Raw genomic sequence first — 20,067 nt, 5'->3', positions numbered from 1 at the left:
ACTAGTATTGGGGCTACCTCTAGAGATTTCTCGAACACTAAAATATGTAAATAAACATATTTTATCTAATAAAAAAATGTTGATGGAGAAAACATCTCCTCGAAGTACCAACGCACATAGCGGAACCTATTATTGTGAGCAACGTGAATAGTGGGACTTATCTTTGAGAAACACAGGACATTTTCGCAACCGAAAATTGGTGTAGAAATTTGCTTATGTTGTGAACTGGAAACCAAATTTAGCAGCTATTACACAGATACCATATCAGTTATAATATCATTAATGTGTTTAGAAAACAAAATAAGTCAAAATGTTGATTAAAGTCAAGGTAAGAGAACGTCAGACACGGATATTCAGCCACTAGCAAATTAGCTAGTTTTTGCTTTTAATTCAGCTGCTCAGTGCATACAATCAGTAGCAAGCTAGCTACCTACATGGGTCCATAAAATAAGAATCGAATAACCTGACATTTTACATGGCTACATAGATCATAAGTAACTGTCTTATGCTGGTTATGAGTGGTCAAATAATAGATAATCCTGAACATGATTAAGTATTTTCTAAATGTCTTTCTCTCAGACCCTCACAGGGAAGGAAATTGAGATTGACATAGAGCCCACAGACAAGGTATGTATGTATGTACTTTTTCCAGTATTCTCTTTGTTCCTGATGTGTGTGTTTGTGTGTGTACACCATGCACTGATATTATGTATTCATTGTGTGTATTCTGTTTGTCTCTGTCAGGTGGAGCGGATCAAGGAGCGAGTGGAGGAGAAAGAGGGGATCCCTCCTCAACAGCAGAGGTTGATCTACAGCGGGAAACAGATGTAAGCCACAAAGGCAATATCTTGGAATTAATCATGAGGAAAATAAAACAAGCTTATATGTTTCGGAAATCCCAGTCCTAGGGCAACAGCACTGGAACATTGTTAATGTGGGAGGCAGCCCATTTGCCTTAGGTATACTACAACTCTACAGACATACTTTAGTCAGTGGTCAGATAACAACAGACATGAATATGATATTGTCCCATTCTTCCTAAAATCCCCTTTTTCCCACTGTGTCTTTCCCTCAGGAATGATGAAAAGACAGCGGCAGACTACAAGATCCAGGGAGGTTCTGTACTACATCTGGTCCTGGCACTGAGAGGAGGGGCAGTCCTCCACTGTCCCACGAGCCTTCTGCTCGCCTTGTAACCACCACGCTTGCCTTAGCCCCGGTTAGATGTTGCCCTTAGGCACAGATCTAGGATCAGCTTAACCCTCCTCAAATCCAAACCGTAATCGTTATGGGCGACAAATGCAAAACGGACCTTGGATCAGTGATTGTGGGCAACTTCAGCTCTATCCCCTTGGAACCGGCCAATGTAGACCTTCTCTGAGACATATTACAACTTTAACGAGGTGTTGTCCTTTTGTGTTGGGAGGATCGCCATGTCAGCACTCTCTCTTGTCCCTTCCTCGTTTGAGAGCATCAAACTGATGCAGATGTTACGTTTACAATGCGTGAAAGTGTGAGAAAGTATTATTCTGTAGAGATAGATTCATGTAATGGTTTAGTTTGTCATTAAAACATCAGTTATCCGCGATGGATGTTGCATTGTCATTAATGATGTGTTTAATGTTATGGGACTGCTTTGTCGGAAAAATTCAAACACCACACCAGTCAACAACATTTATTTTACCCCAGTATAATAATCTCTTGTTACTGTAGCTAAGTACATTCATGCTGGAACTCACAAAAATAATCCACAAGAGACAGGAGGTTGGTAGAAAGTTAAACAGTTCTCTTTGAAGTATGTCTAAGTAGGGCTCGGAGTTTCTCGGTCTGCTCACATGGTCAAGAAAAACTTTTTGCGTCACTCATGTCGAATAAGGTAGGTGGTGGGACTGACACCTACAGTCAAACGCCTAATCCCAAATCGACCCCTACACCCTATGATTTGACTGGTGTAAGAAATATGGTAATAGCTCACCCCTCCACTGTGATAGGCTAGGTGGAAGTTGCACCAATCCTCTCGGATATCCAGAACTGCACAGGGCTTAACGGTCGATTTGGCCAACCACATGACTCCAACAGGGTCACCAGGAGGGATAAGCCAATGAAGTTGGAAGTCCCACCCGGTTGACTACATTAAATTGGTAGAAGCCCTCAATGGCACTGCCCATGTTAATACTTTTGTCCACAAGAGGCCTCTATCGTTATCTATGGCAAGGGGGGGTCAAATCCGTCCCTCCGGGCACTTCAATCAGGCCCACAAGGCACATTTTAATTTAATTGATCATTTAAAAAAAAATCCTACCCCTTTTTTCTCCCCTATTTCGTGGTCTCCAATTGGTAATTACTGTCTTGTCCCATCGCTACAACTCCCGTACAGACTCAGGAGAGGCGAAGGTTGAGAGCCAAACCCTCACGATGCTGGGCCAATTGTGCGCCGCCTCATGGGTCTCCCAGTCAGCTGTGACGTGGCCTGGGATCAAACCTGGGTCTGTAGTGATGCTTCAAGCACTGAGATGCAGTGCCTTAGACTGCTGCGCCACTCGGGAGGCCCCTGCAAATTGATTTTAACGAACAACTAAAAAATGCGGTCCTCTGTTGAATTTCAAAATCCCGATGTGGTCCTCGAGCCAAAAAGTTTGCCCACCATGATCTATCCAGTTGGTGAATGCAATATTCAGTGTGGCTTAAACCAGTCTAGCATAGACCGGATGTGGCCAATGAATTACTGAGGTGTGTTTTGCATTATACAGTATATATTGATAAAGTACATAATCTACCTATTTTATTTCTATGTTGCAATGCAACACACAGTGTCACGTTCTGACCATAGTTCTTTTGTGTTTTCCTTGTTTTAGTGTTGGTCAGGACGTGAGCTGGGTGGGCATTCTATGTTGTGTGTCTAGTTAGTCTATTTCTATGTTTGGCCTGATATGGTTCTCAATCAGAGGCAGGTGTTAGTCATTGTCTCTGATTGGGAACCATATTTAGGTAGCCTGTTTTGTGTTGGGTTTTGTGGGTGGTTGTTTCCTGTCTTTGTGTCTATGCACCAGATAGGACTGTTTTGGTTTTTGCACCGGTTATTATTTTGTTCATGTTAAGTTTCTCTTATTAAAGAACCATGAACTCTAACCACGCTGCATTTTGGTCCTCCTCTCCTTCCCAAGAAGAACACCTTTACACACAGCAAGGCTACTACTGTGTATTCCTGAACCAACATTGAAGGCCGGCAGGCCTCTGTCTGGTCCAGGTAAAGGCAGGCAAGGACTCGGCAGAGGCTGCCTGCTTGGCTTAAAGGGTTTAGATAAGGCAGTGATTGAGTAGTCTAGTTCTATGTGCTTTAGCCATCCATTGTTCGTTATGACAATAATTATCAGGGTGGATTACAGGTAGCACGTTAGTTTGCTGGTTCAAATCCCCTGGCAGATTGGGTAAAGAATCTTTCGATGTGCCCTTGAGCAAGGCACTTAACCCTAATTGCTCCTGTAAGTCGCTCTGTATAAGACCGTCTTCTAAAATGTACATTTCTGCAATGATTGTGTTATTTTTTTATTTTTATTTCACCTTTATTTAACCAGGTAGGCTAGTTGAGAACAAGTTCTCATTTGCAACTGCGACCTGGCCAAGATAAAGCATAGCAGTGTGAGCAGACAACACAGAGTTACACATGGAATAAACAATTAACAACAAAGTGTATGTATAATATGGTTATATCTGTAAAAAGATGATAGTGAGATAATTGGCGTTAATGCTCCGAACACACATTGGTTTGAATGGTGTCAGCTATATTTATCTTGTATTCTTTTGAACTTAATATGATTTGGGGTATTTAGAGTACTATTTAGGTAGAGAACATTGAACTGAACAAGACTAAATGTCAACTAAATGTTGATAAAAATGCAGATAGAACCTTTCAAAATGTAAATGAAAAAATGTTGGATAAAAGCGCCTACATCTCATCTAAAATCAGATTGCGTGACCAAGCAGAACTCTGAGATTACCATTATCTCTGAAATTATGTTATTACAATGTTATAATGATTTCTCATTATCATTATTATCGCATAAGTGTTTAAAAGATGATTATTCAACTGAAGGAAATAGCAAAAGGGGGATACCATGTTTAAGTGCTATCCCTGTTATTCCTCAGTATTAATACACAAAAGCTACAGATTGGGTTTAACATTGGGTTACCATGAATGCCTACAGTAGAAAGCGGTCGACCATGTGTGTAAGCGTCATGATGTCATCCTGTTGTAATAGTAAAGCCATAATGCAGCTGAGGTAACTGAGATGGTAATGAGATAACGAAGCACGGTTACAGTATGTCCATAAAGAGGATAACACTCCCACTTTAAATAAAACATCACTTTTTTTTTCTGTGGTGACTTTCCATACAGTACGTCATGTGACATCTAGTGATATACAGGCACAAAACACATCTCTGTCACGCTACTTTCAAAGACATGGTAGACCTTTCAGAGCTACAGTATAGGCCTAAGATCCAGGCTGACTACATGGTAGACCTTTCAGAGCTACAGTATAGGCCTAAGATCCAGGCTGACTCCATGGTAGACCTTTCAGAGCTACAGTATAGGCATAAGATCCAGGCTGACTACATGGTAGACCTTTCAGAGCTACAGTATAGGCCTAAATCCAGACTGACTACATGGTAGACCTTTCAGAGATACAGTATAGGCCTAAATCCAGACTGACTACATGCCAGATCTCACAACGTCTGCATAGGTGTTAAACAAAGAGTGGGGAGAACAAGTATTTGATACACTGCCGATTTTGCAGGTTTTCCTACTTACAAAGCATGTAGAGGTCTGTAATTTTTATCATAGGTACACTTCAACTGTGAGAGACGAAATCTAAAACAAAAATCCAGAAAATCACATTGTATGATTTTCAAGTAATTAATTAGCATTTTATTGCATGACATAAGTATTTGATCACCTACCAACCAGTAAGAATTCCAGCTCTCACAGACCTGTTAGTTTTTCTTTAACCTCTTGAGCTTATGGCTCAATACTGCCCCCGTTGGAGGAAGTGCGTGCCCATAGTAAACTGAAAATATTTTTTTCCAAAATTGCTAATATATGCATATAATAATAATTATTGAATAGAAAACACTCTAAAGTTTCTAAAACCGTTTAAATTATGTCTGTATGTAAAGCAGAACTCTCAGGGCAGCCTTTCTCCCAAACTCTCTCTTGTCAAGAGAAAAGTTGGGTCAACTTTGACGTCATCGCCCCCACCCTTCCCAGGCAGCTACCGATCTGGGAACAGTATGTATTTGTTCAGCGCGATGTCTGCTTTCAATTGGCACGTTCATTGTTTGAATTTCGCGCTCCCTCATCCTTTGGCGGGCGAAAATGCCCGGTTCACTCTCACATACATGCACTCTATTGCGCGCGGCCGATTTGGGGAACGTTCTTTTCCAATAGACACCAGTTGAAGCCGGTTCGTTTGTTCGCGTTGATCATTGTTTTACATGATAAAAACATCATTTTGCTCGATTCTGCACTTAGTTTGACCAGTTTAGTCAACATATAATATGTAATTTTGAAGTTTGATTGCGCAAGAGTGCGGGACCAGAAGGAGCAGAAGTTATTTTGGGTGCATTTCAGCTGAAGCTGTTAGCATATGCTAATACAAAGACGCACAACTTGAAACCAAACGATGTATTGGGTAAGTATGACTCCTTCTACGTCTTCTGATCGAAGAACATCAAAGGTAAGGGAATATTTATGTGGTTATTTTGGGTTTCTGTGGACTCCAAACGTAGAGGAGACACTGCTAATATCTGAGCGCCGACTCATAGCATAGACTAGTGAACGAATTCTGTAACGTTAAAAATAAATGTAACACAGCGGTTGTATTAAGAAGAAGTGTATCTTTGTAACTATATGTAGAACATGTATATTTAGTCATGTTTATTGCTTGTTATCTGACGTTATCTGTCCGAGCTATCATAATTTCTCCGGACATTTTGAGTAGCATTTTTTGAAATGTCGTCATTGTAAACAGAGATTTATGGATATTAATGGCATATTATTGAAAAAAAAAAAATGTACTGTGTAACATGTAATATTACTGTCATCTGATGAAGATTTTCAAAAGGTTAGTGAATTATTTATTTTTTAATCCTACTTTTAAATTTTATATTTTCTGGGACAAAATGGCCGCCGCTTGCATTTTGTTTCGGTGGTGGTCTAATATAAATGTGTGCTATGTTTTCGCCGTAAAACATTTTAGAAATCTGACTTGCTGGGTAGATGAACAAGGTGTTTATCTTTCATTTGAGCTATTGGACTTGTGTAGGTGTGGAGGTTAAATATGTCTAAGAATATTTTTTCACATTTTGCGTTATGCTAATGAGCTTGAGCCGTAGTCACGATCCCGGATCCGGGATGGGTAGCATCAAGAGGTTAAGAAGCCTCCTATTCTCCACTCATTACCTGTATTAACTGCACCTGCTTGAACTCGTTACCTGTATAAAAGACACCTGTCCACACACTCAAATAGACTCCAAACTCTCCACAGTGGCCAAGACCAGAGAGGACATCAGGGATAAAATTGTAGACCTGCACAAGGCTGGGATGGGCTACAGGACAATAGGCAAGCAAAAGGCAACAACTATTGGTGTATTTTTTGAAAATGGAATAAGTTCAAGATGACGGTCAATCAGCCTCTGTCTGGGGCTCCATGCAAGATCTCACCTCGCGGGCATCAATGATCACGAGGAAGGTGAGGGATCAGCCCAGAACTACATGGCAGGACCTGGTCAATGACCTGAAGAGAGCTGGGATCAGTCTCAAAGAAAACCATCACACTACGCCGTCATGGATTAAAATCCAGTCCTGTCTGAAGTTTGCCAATGACCATCTGGATGTACCAGAGGAGGAATGGGAGAAGGTCATGTGGTCTGATGAGACAAAAATAGAGCTTTTTGGTCTAAACTCCACTCGCTGTGTTTGGAGGAAGAAGGATGAGTACAACCCCAAGAACACCACCCTAACCGTGAAACATGGAGGTGGAAACATCATTCTTTGGGGATGCTTTTCTGCAAAGGGGACAGGACGACTGCACCGTATTGAGGGGAGGATGGATTGGGCCATGTATCGCGAGATCTTGGCCAACAACCTCCTTTCCTCAGTAAGAGCATTGAAGATGGGTCGTGGCTGGGTCGTGGCTGGGTCTTCCAGCATGACAATGACCCAAAACACACAGCCAGGGCAACTAAGGAGTAGCTCCGTAAGAAGCATCTCCAGACTCCAGACCTGAACCCAATAGAAAATCTTTGGAGGGAGCTGAAAGTCCGTATTGCCCAGCGACTGCCCCGAAACCTGAAGGATCTGGAGAAGGTCTGTATGGAGGAGTGGGCCAAAATCCCTGCTGCAGTGTGTGCAAACCTGGTCAAGAACTACAGGAAACGTATGATCTCTGTAATTGCAAACAAAGGTTTCTATAACAAATATTAAGTTCTGCTTTTCTGATGTATCAAATACTTATGTCATGCAATAAAATGCAAATTAATTACTTAAAAATCATACAATGTGATTTTCTGGATTTTTGTTTTATATTCCGTCTCTCACAGTTGAAGTGTACCTATGATAAGAATTACAGACCTCTACATGCTTTGTAAGTAGGAAAACCTGCAAAATTGGCAGTGTATCAAATACTTGTTCTCCCCACTGTATCACATAGCAATCTGATGCCCCAAGGACCATTTGATGATTTAACACACAGCCATCGGTTGATGGGAAGGCAACATCAGCAACGTAGTCGACCTTCGGAACTCGACCTTCCACCTCTGAACCGTGTGATCCTTAAATCTTCCCATGGACAACACAGACTACAATCCATACCATGACCTTTTGACTTGTGTTAGCAGTGCAGAGAGCAACATGTCCCTATACAAACTGGTTGACTGGTCAGAAACCTGTATCTATACATATTACCTTCACTGACCTGTCATATACTGGACAGTATGTGGGTCTAAGACCCAAATCCGTGTTTGCAACTGCATCCATGACATTCTTCTTGTGTCTGTGTGATTATTAACGTTATGTTCAATGGTTAATGTGATTTTAGTGGGATTATTTGTGTCTGTGTTTAACGTTATGTCCAATGGTCAGTTAATGTGATTTTAGTGGGATTATTTGTGTCTGTGTGGTCATTAACGTTATGTCCAATGGTCAGGTAATGTGATTTTAGTGGGATTATTTGTGTCTGTGTGGTCATTAACGTTATGTCCAATGGTCAGGTAATGTGATTTTAGTGGGATTATTTGTGTCTGTGTGGTCATTAACGTTATGTCCAATGGTCAGGTAATGTGATTTTAGTGGGATTATTTGTGTCTGTGTGGTCATTAACGTTATGTACAATGGTCAGTTAATGTGATTTTAGTGGGATTATTTGTGTCTGTGTGTATGAATGATTAAGAGGTGGAGAGGAATGACATCTTCACTGCCCTTGACAGAGGTCTTAAGCTAAATTGTTTGATTCCCAGGAAGCCACCCCTCTATAGAAACATACCAAGGGCTCAATTCAATCCGTGATTTAAGTTTAAAGGTCATTTCCGATTGAGCCGACATACGCAGTGTTTACCGTGAACGCAGTCTCTGCGAACGTGGGGAACAGTGCCTTTTCATTGACATTTAGCTACAGTACTGAACTTCCGCAATACGGATTGAATCGAGCCCTTATATAGTCGTAAATGTTCATTGGCTGCATGATGATAAAGCAGTCGGAATGTCCTGAGAATGCCTCAAACTGGTCATACAAACTGTAGAAGAGGAGTGTGTGTGTGTCTGTTCCAAAGGGCCAATCGCAAGGACATAGTGGGTATACTGGGCCATACAACCATCTATGTATACATTACAGTTCCCTTACAATAAACATATCATTTCTGGTTAATACAGGGGTGCAAATTTAAATCCCTGAAGGCTTTAACACCACATGTAACTGTACATGTATTTCATGTACCATGTGTTCCACTATAGGGCGGGCAGGTAGCCTAGCAATTAAGACCGTTGGGTCTGTAATCGAAAGGTTGCTGGTTTGAATCCCTGAGCTGACTACGTGAACAATCTGTCGATGTGCCTTTGAGCTCACTCTAATTGCTCTGGATAAGAGCACCTGCTAAAATGTAAATTACGCCAATGATTGTTTTTATATTAGGATCAATTATATTTATTAAAACACCCCTAAATAAAGCACTATCAAACGTTTATAGAGTGGATTTATAGATCTGTTTTAATTTACAAAAATACTGAATTAACCTCATGATAGACATTGACATTAAAACACAGGAACACTACTGGTTGGCCTCATTCACAACATTACAGTACGCTTAGCTACACATGATTAAACTTGTGTCAATTCTCTCCGCGGAGGTTCACGTGTGTTTGTGTGCATGTGAGTTTGTGCATGTCTGGTCAATATTGCGGAGAACCCTACTCAAAATGCTCTTCAGAGTCTGCTAGCCTACCCTTATATTTTTCAAGACTTCTCTGTTTGTTAGTATCTGTAAAGGTTTAGCACTGTAGTCAGTCTGTACTGCTAGTCTTTCATGGAGCAGGCGGTCCATCTGTAGAGTTGATTGTCTGTCTTTAATGAAATCTTTCTCAGGTGTCCAGTAAAATGAAGTCACTGAGTCAAAGTGGAAGATTCAAAATGGCCACTCCATTCTTTTCCATTAAATGTTTTCTTAGCTCTTTAAAAATATCAGAATAAAATAATCTGTCAACATCAATGATAACAAAAATAGACCAATACCTAAGTACAGAATATATCAGAATTAGAGCGATAAAAGAGTACCAGGCAAGGATCTGACAGGCACGGAACCCCATAGGCTCTTAAATGTATACCTCCGCTGTTGCATGATGTTGAATAGAAAAAAAAACACACACTAAAACTAACATAATAAAACTAAAATAATAACAATGACACATGATATAAACAATTATCACAGATATAAAATACATTTTGGAATCACAGTTGTTAAAATTAAAAAACACAGACAGTATTTAGTGTATTTGACATAGAACATGAAATGAATTGATATTAAATTGATGTTTTTGACGATCAAAAAAATCCAGCTTTGGTGTGTTTTCAGTAAGACTAGGGCAAATTCAAAAGGTGTCAAAAAAGAAATGCAAACTGACACAAGAAATATTGATGATGAATCTGCCACAGTACACTACGAGTACTTTAAAATGGCTGCCACTCTCTCACTCATGAAGTGTGCAGGGAGTGTGTGGAGGAAGAAGATTAAAAAGAAGAGGGGGAAGAGAAAGAGGAATCCTTATTATTGTCAAGTGGGTAAAAAAAACAAAAAAGGAGGGGATGAAAAGAGGTGTGTATCTGTGAGGATGTCAGGTTGGATATGTCTTCTACAGTAAGCAGCATCGAAAGGAGGCACACTAACATGTAATGACCAGATATAGTTCTATAATCTCCCCTCTCCACTAAACGTTTATCTCCTCCTCCTTCCCACCTCCTCCCACCCCCTCCCACCTCCATCTCCTCCGTTTCTCTATTTGGCACAGCATTCGTGATTGAAACAAAGCTACAATCAGACTTCTGAACACATTAAAATAACAGTGTGTGTCACTGAATGTTTTCAAGTCTGTGAGTGTGTGGGTGTTAACTCCCCTCTGCCATAGTGATATACCTGAAACTTTGACTACCTCAACGAGAGTGTGTTTCTCTGAGTTTGTGTGTGTCTGTGTGTGTATGTTGAGGCGTTGGGGGGTTAGTCAAGGTGTGTGTTCAGCAGTCTGCAGACTTTTGTGTCTCGCCGTCCTCCTGCGAGAGAGGAGCCCGCGACTCCTTCAGTTGCTCGCACTCCTCCCCGCTCCCTGCCTCCTCGCCTCCCTTCGTCTCCCCTGGATACACCACCACACAGAACTTCTGGCCCAGGTAGGTCATCTTGGCTGGAGAGAGAGAAGGGGAGAGGTTAGGATACCAGTCTAGAGTACAACGCCCAGTAGATACAGAGAGAAGCCAAGGAAGTTAATACAGTGTAAGGAGTCATAAGGGAAAAGAGCCACGAGTCAGAAGAAGAATCCGTGTTAGTAGTGATATCTTGTGAATCAACATCCATAATGTCACGTGACTAGAAAGCCAGTCATTTGAATAATAATAATAACAATGCTTTTGAAAACTGAACGTCGCCACGAGCAGCACCGCAGATATTGAGATGAGCGAGATGCAAGACTTGGCTCTCACACATTCGCACACAGCTTCAGGCTGTACACAGAGTGGTAGCCAGGGCACCAAAGTGGCGGAGAAGTTGAGCCTCGCACTTCAACACTCTTAGTTGTTGTGGAACTTCACCCACTATAATGTTTACTTTCTGAAACGCCGTCATATTGCCGAGTCTCCCTTCAAGGAAGTTCCAGGCCATCCTTGTCAATACGAAGTTATTCTTAATGGACTTCCCTGCTAAAAATAAAGGTTAAATAAATAAATCAAGTTGAAGGAATTAGAACGAGACTGCCGTACCAACGAATGTGTTGAAGCACGCGGGCTTGTTGTCCCAGTAGACACCCAGGAAGTAGACAGGTACTCCAGTCAACATGATAGCCATACCGAGGCCACACACCACGGGCTCAGAGTACAGGGAGAAGATGAGCAGGAAGGCCCAGAACAACAGATAGATCACAGGCCATGCCAGACTGATCTGTAGGAGGGAGAGAGACAGATGGTGGAGTCAGTCATTGTGCAAACCACAATAAGAATGCATATACTAGGCCCTCGAATACCTAGGGTCAGATTGACTAAACACTGAGAACATAACAAAAAGGTCAAATAAAAACGTGGGAGAAAGTCTAGCCTCTGTAGAACTTAATAGAACCCAATGCCAGGAATGGGTCTCCTAGGAAACTCACCCTGATTGGTCTGTGCATGTCGGGTTGCTTGATGCGCAGCACAATCTGCCCGGCAACAGTGACCCCGTAGAAGAGGTAGTTGATAAAGCCCACGTAGTTGATGAGGGTGTACATGTCACTGGTGCACAGCATCAGCAGGGTGGACAGACACTGGGGCAGGGAGGGAGAGACGGATAGAGAGAGAGAGAGGTTAGAGGGTATCAGATTGCTTGCTAGAAGCTTCTCACTGGGCACAGACGTCAGTTTAACGTCTATTCCACATTGGTTCAACGTAATTTCATTGAAATGACGTGAAAACATTGATTCAACCAGTGTGTTCCCAGTGGGTTGTGACAGTGACATTTTAAAGGCTGGCTTCATTGAACTTTATATTTGTGGCGTGGACAGGGAAATTGGTAAACAGTCTGAGATAGAGAAAGACGGAGTTGGTACTCACAGTGAAGAGCAGAGCAGGGATGGGGGTGCAGCGCTTCACATGGATCATAGCCAGAAGACTGGGGAGGTGGCCCTCTCTGGCTCCAGCAAAGAACAACCTGTTAGAGAGAAAGAGAGAGAAAGATAGATAATCAGAATGAACACCAATTTAATCTGCAACACAAACTTGTTAAAGGAGAGATCAGCAGATAAACCCTACTTGTTAAAGGAGAGATCAGTAGATAAACCCTGGTTGTTAAAGGAGAGATCAGCAGATAAACCCTACTTGTTAAAGGAGAGATCAGCAGATAAGCCCTGGTTGTTAAAGGAGAGATCAGCACATAAACCCTGGTTGTTAAAGGAGAGATCAGCAGATAAACCCTGGTTGTTAAAGGAGAAATCAGCAGATAAACCCTGGATGTTAAAGGAGAGATCAGCAGATAAACCCTGGTTGTTAAAGGAGAGATCAGCAGATAAACCCTGGTTGTTAAAGGAGAGATCAGCAGATAAACCCTGGTTGTTAAAGGAGAGATCAGCAGATAAACCCTGGTTGTTAAAGGAGAGATCAGCAGATAAACCCTGGTTGTTAAAGGAGAGATCAGCAGATAAGCCCTGGTTGTTAAAGGAGAGATCAGCAGATAAACCCTGGTTGTTCAAGGAGAGATCAGCAGATAAACCCTGGTTGTTAAAGGAGAGATCAGCAGATAAGCCCTGGTTGTTAAAGGAGAGATCAGCAGATAAACCCTGGTTGTTAAAGGAGAGATCAGCAGATAAACCCTGGTTGTTAAAGGAGAGATCAGCAGATAAACCCTGGATGTTAAAGGAGAGATCAGCAGATAAACCCTGGTTGTTAAAGGAGAGATCAGCAGATAAACCCTGGTTGTTAAAGGAGAGTTCAGCAGATAAACCCTTGATGTTAAAGGGATGTTGACACTGACCGTGAGGAGGTGAAGAGGGATCCGTTAACCCCTCCGAAGGTGGACAGAGCTACAGAGATGGGCATGATCCATGACATCACTCCCAGCAGCTTCTCACCAAATGTCTGGAGGGAGAGGGGGAGAGAGAGAGAGAGAGAGGGAGAGAGAGAGAGAGGGAGGGAGAGAGAGAGCGAGGGAGGGAGGGGAGAGAGGGGGAGGGGAGAGAGAGGGAGGGGAGAGAGAGGGAAGGAGAGAGAGAGAGGGAGGGAGAAAGGGAGGGAGGGGAGAGAGAGGGAGGGGAGAGAGGGGGAGGGGAGAGAGGGGAGGGGAGAGAGAGGGGGAGAGAGAGGGAGGGAGGGAGAGAGAGAGAGGGAGGGAGAAAGGGAGGGAGGGGAGAGAGAGGGAGGGGAGAGAGGGGGAGGGGAGAGAGAGGAGGGAGGGAGGGAGGGAGGGAGAAAGGGAGGGACGGGAGAGAGGGGGAGGTGAGAGAGAGGGAGGGAGGGAGGGAGGGGAGAGAGTGAGGGGAGAGAGAAGGAGGGAGGGAGGGAGGGGAGAGGGGGAGGGGGAGAGAGGGAGGGAGGGAGGGAGGGAGGGAGGGAGGGAGGGAGGGAGGGAGGGAGGGAGGGAGGGGGAGGGAGGGGAGAGAGAGAGAGAGGGAGGGAGGGAGGGAGAGAGAGAGAGAGAGAGAGAGAGAGAGGGAGAGAGAGAGAGAGAAAGAGAGGGAGGGAGAGAGAGAGAGAGGGAGGGAGGGAGGGAGGGAGGGAGGGAGGGAGGGAGGGAGGGAGGGAGGGAGGGAGGGAGGGAGGGAGGGAGGAGGAAGGGATGGTTAAACACACACTCAGACATTCAATGAACTGATGCATAGCTTCATAAATATCACAAACATGTTTATATACTAAAATTGAAAAAAGAGTGGAAAATTGATAATTATTGATTGTGTTACTGTGATGCTACTACACACTTCAATACTCAGTTTAATTTGAAGAGCATTAACTCTTAGTGACCAGAAGGGGCCGCCAGAGGCCTTTTGCAATACTGACTATGAATAAACCCAGAGCACGTTGGTCTGTCTTCTTTCTGACAGAGTGGTGGGTGGAGCTACTCACCACGGCAACAGCGTTGGAGGCCAGCAGCTCCTGAGGACTCATGGCAGTGACGTAGGCGATGTTAGCGAATACGTAGACGAACGTCACCAAGGGGATGGAGATGAAGATGGCGCGAGGAAGATTCCTAGAATAGAGAGAGGAATGGAGGGATGGGGAGAAATAAGTCAAATATATATTATCTTTACCACTACTTACATGTACAACATATTATATATTATCTTTACCACTACCTACATGACAACATATTATATATTATCTTTACCACTACCTACATGACAACATATTATATATTATCTTTACCACTACCTACATGTATAACATATTATATATTATCTTTACCACTACCTACATGTATAACATATTATATATTATCTTTACCACTACTTACATGTACAACATATTATATATTATCTTTACCACTACTTACATGTACAACATATTATATATTATCTTTACCACTACTTACATGTACAACATATTATATATTATCTTTACCACTACTTACATGTACAACATATTATATGTTATCTTTACCACTACCTACATGTACAAATGTCCTGGACTAACCTGACTCGGTACCAGGTATATAGCCTCATTATTGTTATGTCATTTTATTGTGTTACTTTTTATTTTAAAAATGTACCTTAGTTTATTTAGTAAATATTTTCTTAACTTTATTTATTGAACTGCATTGTTGGTTAAGGGCCCATAAGTAAGTATTTCACGGTAAGGTAAACTGTTCGGCACATGTGACAAATACAATTTGATTTGATTTAGTGCATAACTTTTGACCAGAGCCCTATGTGCCCTATAAAACACTGCGCTATAACGGGAACAGTGTGCCATTTGGGAGGCAAGCGTGTACTAATTGATATGTGTTACACGTAGCGGTCGACAAGATCCTCCGTGACGCAGTGACAGAGCCTTATGTGCCCTGGTCCAAAGTAGTGCACTACAAAGAGAACAGGGCGCCATTTGGGAGGCACTACTAATGGTAGTGTCTTACACATAGGGGTCGACCAGCTCCTCAGTGACGTAGTTGAGGAAGTTCCATCCCCCGTAGGCGAAGGAGCCTTGTAGAAAGGCCAGGGCTATCAGTCCCACGTCGTACTCCTGGAAGGGCTCGAAGGCATTCGCTGGCTCCAGCCAATAGTACTCTCCTGGAGGAGAAGAGGACCAGAGGCTTTAGAATTACGATTATGTAGGGTTGGGAGGAAATGTTCATCTGTTTGAAGTTGGTCAACTGCTGTTACAACAACGCAGATCAAATAACAAACTGCCAGGTCACACATGGTGTAACAATGTGTAACAGCAGACAGACAGACAGGCAGGCAGGCAGGCAGGCAGACAGACAGACAGACAGACAGACAGACAGACAGACAGACAGACAGACAGACAGACAGACAGACAGACAGACAGACAGACAGACAGACAGACAGACAGACAGACAGACAGACAGACAGACAGACAGACAGACAGACAGACAGAGGCAGGCAGGCAGGACAGACAGACAGACAGACAGACAGAGTATTGGTTTGTACAACATGTCTGCTTTGTAGCCCAACCCATCTGTCTGTCTTCTTTCCCCTGGCTCACCTTTTCATTGGCATGCCAATATGAACATGACATGGCCCTCTCTTTTTCTCTCTCTCTCTCTCTCTCTCTCTCTCTCTCTCTCTCTCTCTGGTGGGTGACTCTCCCATACTCTCTCACCCGTTATGTTCTAACACCAACACTCAGAATCCTTCTCTCCTCTCCTCTCCTCTCCTCTCCTCTCCTCTCCTCTCCTCTCCTCTCCTCTCCTCTCCTCTCCCTCCTCTCCTCTCCTCTCCTCTCCTCTCCTCTCCTCTCCTCTCCTCTCCTCTCCTCTCCTCTCCTCTCCCTCTCTGTGTCCACACCCCTATTGTGACGGTTGTCTCTATCCGTCTCTCTCATAACTGAGCCTCACGACTGTTATGATAACTAAACCACAGAGACACGCTGGGATGGAAACTACATTAAAACCCTATTAGCTCTGTGAGTTTTACCAGAGGGAGGCTATGGCAACGTCTCAAATGGCACCCCTATTCCCTATGTAGCGTACTACTTTTGACCAGGGTCCATTGGGCTCTGAATAAAAGTAGTGTACTATATAGGGAATAGGGTGCCATTTGGGCCCCAGACTTTGCGTCCCCAGTGACCCAGTGATGGGATGTGACTCTGTGTCTCTGGATCGAGAGAGAGATTAGAAAGATGCAGCGGCACAGATTGTGTAGGGACACACACACGTATTGGCACGCACACACACACACACACACACACACACACAACACACACACACACACACGTACACACACACGCACGCACACACACACACACACACGCACGCACGCACACACACACACACACACACACACACACACACACACACACACACACACACACACACACACACACACACACACACACACACACACACACACACACACACACACACACACACACACACACACACACACACACACACACACGGAACCTAGTCCTACCCTTGCAGATCTGCACGATGCCCATGATAATGATGAGAGCCAGGGCCAGCAGCTTGCCAGCTGTGAAGATGTCCTGGACTCTGGTGGCCCATCGCACACTGGAGCAGTTCACCCATGTCAACAACACTGTGAGAGACAGAGAGAGTGTTATTATCGATTAAATATGAGTTATTTTACGTTTCAAGTTGATGCCATGATGTTCCTGTACTGCGCGCGTCTGAGTGATGGAAGCGAGGAGAACAGGTCCCTGATGATCTTCTTGGCCTTCCTGAGACACCTGGTGTTGTAGGTATCCTGGAGGGCAGGCAGTGAGCACCCAGGGGTGCGTTGGGTTGTGCGTACCACCCGCCGTAGTGCCTTGCGGTCAGCGGCGGTGGAGTTGTCGTACCAGGTGTTTTTACTGTGACACTATAAGATAGGGACTTATAAAGCCACGAAAGCTTGTGGAATCCAATTCCGAGAAACATTACAGAGATCAACACAATACAATTCACACTGGGCGTTGTGTTCCATCCATTCATGTCCTCCGCTGCTCTCTGCTACATCAGGCTACTGAGAACAACAGAGGAATACAATGGTGATTCCCAGTACAATAAACATTACTGCAGACTGGAGGAATTCTCACCATACAATTCTCACCAAGTCAGTATAGAATTGTTGCTAACAATGCACAAAGGGAGACGCACAGTGCACAGCTACACTATATTCCCCCTCTGCTCTGTTCTTGTCTTTGAAGGCTTTATAACAGCAACCAGTGACAGTGAGAGCATTGGACACATACAGCAGGTAGTGGTGATGGTACTATAAATAACGACGTAAGGAGAGAGGGAGAAAGAGACTGAGAAACAGATAGATATAGTGGTATAAGGTGTATGGACAAATAGAAAGAGGGCGAAGAAGGTGGTGTGTGTGTGTGTGGGGGGGGGTTGTGTGTGTGTGCGTGTCTGTGTGTGTGTGTGTGGGGGGTTGTGTGTGTGTGCGTGTCTGTGTGTGTGTGTGTGTGGGGAGGGGGGTTGTGTGTGTGTGCGTGTCTGTGTGTGTGTGTGTGGGTGTGGGTGTGGTGGAGGTTACAGTAACACACATTGTGCTGCAACTGGTGTGACGTGTCATAAAAGGTGAAAGGCATGTACTATCACAATGAACTATGACCCCTCTCTCCTTGCCTATCAACTTCTCTGATACAATGACAACGACCACACCCCAACAGACACTGACTGGACGTTCAGCCTGTCTGTTCTGCAATCTGTCGCACCTTCACGTTTGGGTAAAAATCTGCCGTTCTGCCCCTGAGCAAGACAGTTAACCCACTATTCCCCGGGCGCTGATGACGTGCGTATTGATTACTGCAGCCCCCCGCACCTCTCTGATTCAGAGCAGTTGGGTTAAATGCGGAAGACACATTTCAGTTGAATGGATTAGGTTGTACAACTGACTAGGTATCTCCCTTTTCTCTCCCTCTTAATACAGCACCACTGTACATTACATCAGGGCTAATGGAAGGGCCTGCGATAGACCAGCGTCCTGTCCAGGGTGTGTACATCAAGCTGCCTCACACTGCCTTGGCTACTTACTTACTAGGTTAATGCTAAACACGATGGTATTAAATTCTAGAGTGTAGTGGGGGTGGCAGGTAGCCTCGCGGTTAGCATTGGGCTAGTAACCAAAAGGTTGCTAGTTCGAATCCCCCAGACAACAAAGTGAAACACATGTCAATGTGCCCTTGAGCAAGGCACTTAAAGCAATAATCCAGTCAAAACTATCTTTTGGTATTTTGTTCATTAGTCCGCTGTTGATACAGTCCCAAGATGTTATGCATGTCAGAAATCAAGTATTCAAGATAAAGCATTATCAAAAAGACAATTGTCACTTGTCACATCACCATGATGATGCAGAGGTATGTATTATTATTATTGGTGCAGACAGAAGTATGTATTATTATTATTGGTGCAGACAGAAGTATGTATTATTATTATTGGTGCAGACAGAAGTATATATTATTATTGGTGCAGACAGAAGTATGTATAATTATTATTGGTGCAGACAGAAGTATGTATTATTATTATTGGTGCAGACAGAAGTATGTATTATTATTGGTGCAGACAGAAGTATGTATTATTATTATTGGTGCAGACAGAAGTATATATTATTATTGGTGCAGACAGAAGTATGTATTATTATTATTGGTGCAGACAGAAGTATGTATTATTATTGGTGCAGACAGAAGTATGTATTATTATTATTGGTGCAGACAGAAGTATGTATTATTATTATTGGTGCAGACAGAAGTATGTATTATTATTATTGGTGCAGACAGAAGTATGTATTATTATTGGTGCAGACAGAAGTATGTATTATTATTGGTGCAGACAGAAGTATGTATTATTATTGGTGCAGACAGAAGTATGTACTATTATTGGTGCAGACAGAAGTATGTATTATTATTATTGGTGCAGACAGAAGTATGTATTATTATTGGTGCAGTCAGAAGTATGTATTATTATTGGTGCAGGCAGAAATATGTATTATTATTGGTGCAGACAGAAGTATGTATTATTATTGGTGCAGACAGAAGTATGTATTATTATTATTGGTGCAGACAGAAGTATATATTATTATTGGTGGAGACAGAAGTATGTATTATTATTATTGGTGCAGACAGAAGTATGTATTATTATTGGTGCAGACAGAAGTATGTATTATTATTGGTGCAGTCAGAAGTATGTATTATTATTATTGGTGCAGACAGAAGTATGTATTATTATTGGTGCAGTCAGAAGTATGTATTATTATTGGTGCAGACAGAAGTATGTATTATTATTGGTGCAGACAGAAGTATGTATTATTATTGGTGCAGACAGAAGTATGTATTATTATTATTGGTGCAGACAGAAGTATGTATTATTATTGGTGCAGACAGAAGTATGTATTATTATTATTGGTGCAGACAGAAGTATGTATTATTATTGGTGCAGACAGAAGTATGTATTATTATTATTGGTGCAGACAGAAGTATATATTATTATTATTGGTGCAGACAGAAGTATGTATTATTATTGGTGCAGACAGAAGTATGTATTATTATTGGTGCAGACAGAAGTATGTATTATTATTATTGGTGCAGACAGAAGTATGTATTATTATTATTGGTGCAGTCAGAAGTATGTATTATTATTGGTGCAGACAGAAGTATGTATTATTATTGGTGC

At 42.8% G+C, this 20,067-nt stretch overlaps 2 protein-coding genes across 2 annotated transcripts in view; one reads left to right on the top strand and one right to left on the bottom strand.

The window, feature by feature from the left end:
- The first annotated feature begins 152 nt into the window (after positions 1-152).
- Positions 153-1,588, top strand: LOC112235587 (NEDD8). The gene is made up of 4 exons (XM_024404034.1): positions 153-328; positions 580-627; positions 745-827; positions 1,076-1,588. Exons 1-4 carry the CDS (start codon positions 311-313, stop codon positions 1,194-1,196), a joined length of 270 nt encoding a protein of 89 aa, XP_024259802.1. The 5' UTR covers positions 153-310; the 3' UTR covers positions 1,197-1,588.
- Positions 1,589-9,237: 7,649 nt separating this feature from the next.
- slc7a8a (solute carrier family 7 member 8a) overlaps positions 9,238-20,067 on the bottom strand; it is a gene marked incomplete in the record, with an annotated part of 34,196 nt that continues 23,366 nt past the window's right edge. Inside the window, 8 exon segments of the mRNA XM_042328269.1 lie at positions 9,238-10,942; positions 11,514-11,691; positions 11,900-12,049; positions 12,336-12,432; positions 13,252-13,355; positions 14,337-14,460; positions 15,343-15,496; positions 16,862-16,987. Of these exon segments, the coding sequence (XP_042184203.1) occupies positions 10,779-10,942; positions 11,514-11,691; positions 11,900-12,049; positions 12,336-12,432; positions 13,252-13,355; positions 14,337-14,460; positions 15,343-15,496; positions 16,862-16,987 (1,097 nt within the window).

Source organism: Oncorhynchus tshawytscha, linkage group LG10 (assembly GCF_018296145.1).
Source record: "Oncorhynchus tshawytscha isolate Ot180627B linkage group LG10, Otsh_v2.0, whole genome shotgun sequence".
NCBI lineage: Eukaryota > Metazoa > Chordata > Actinopteri > Salmoniformes > Salmonidae > Oncorhynchus > Oncorhynchus tshawytscha.
This window is presented reverse-complemented; position numbering and strand designations above follow the sequence as displayed.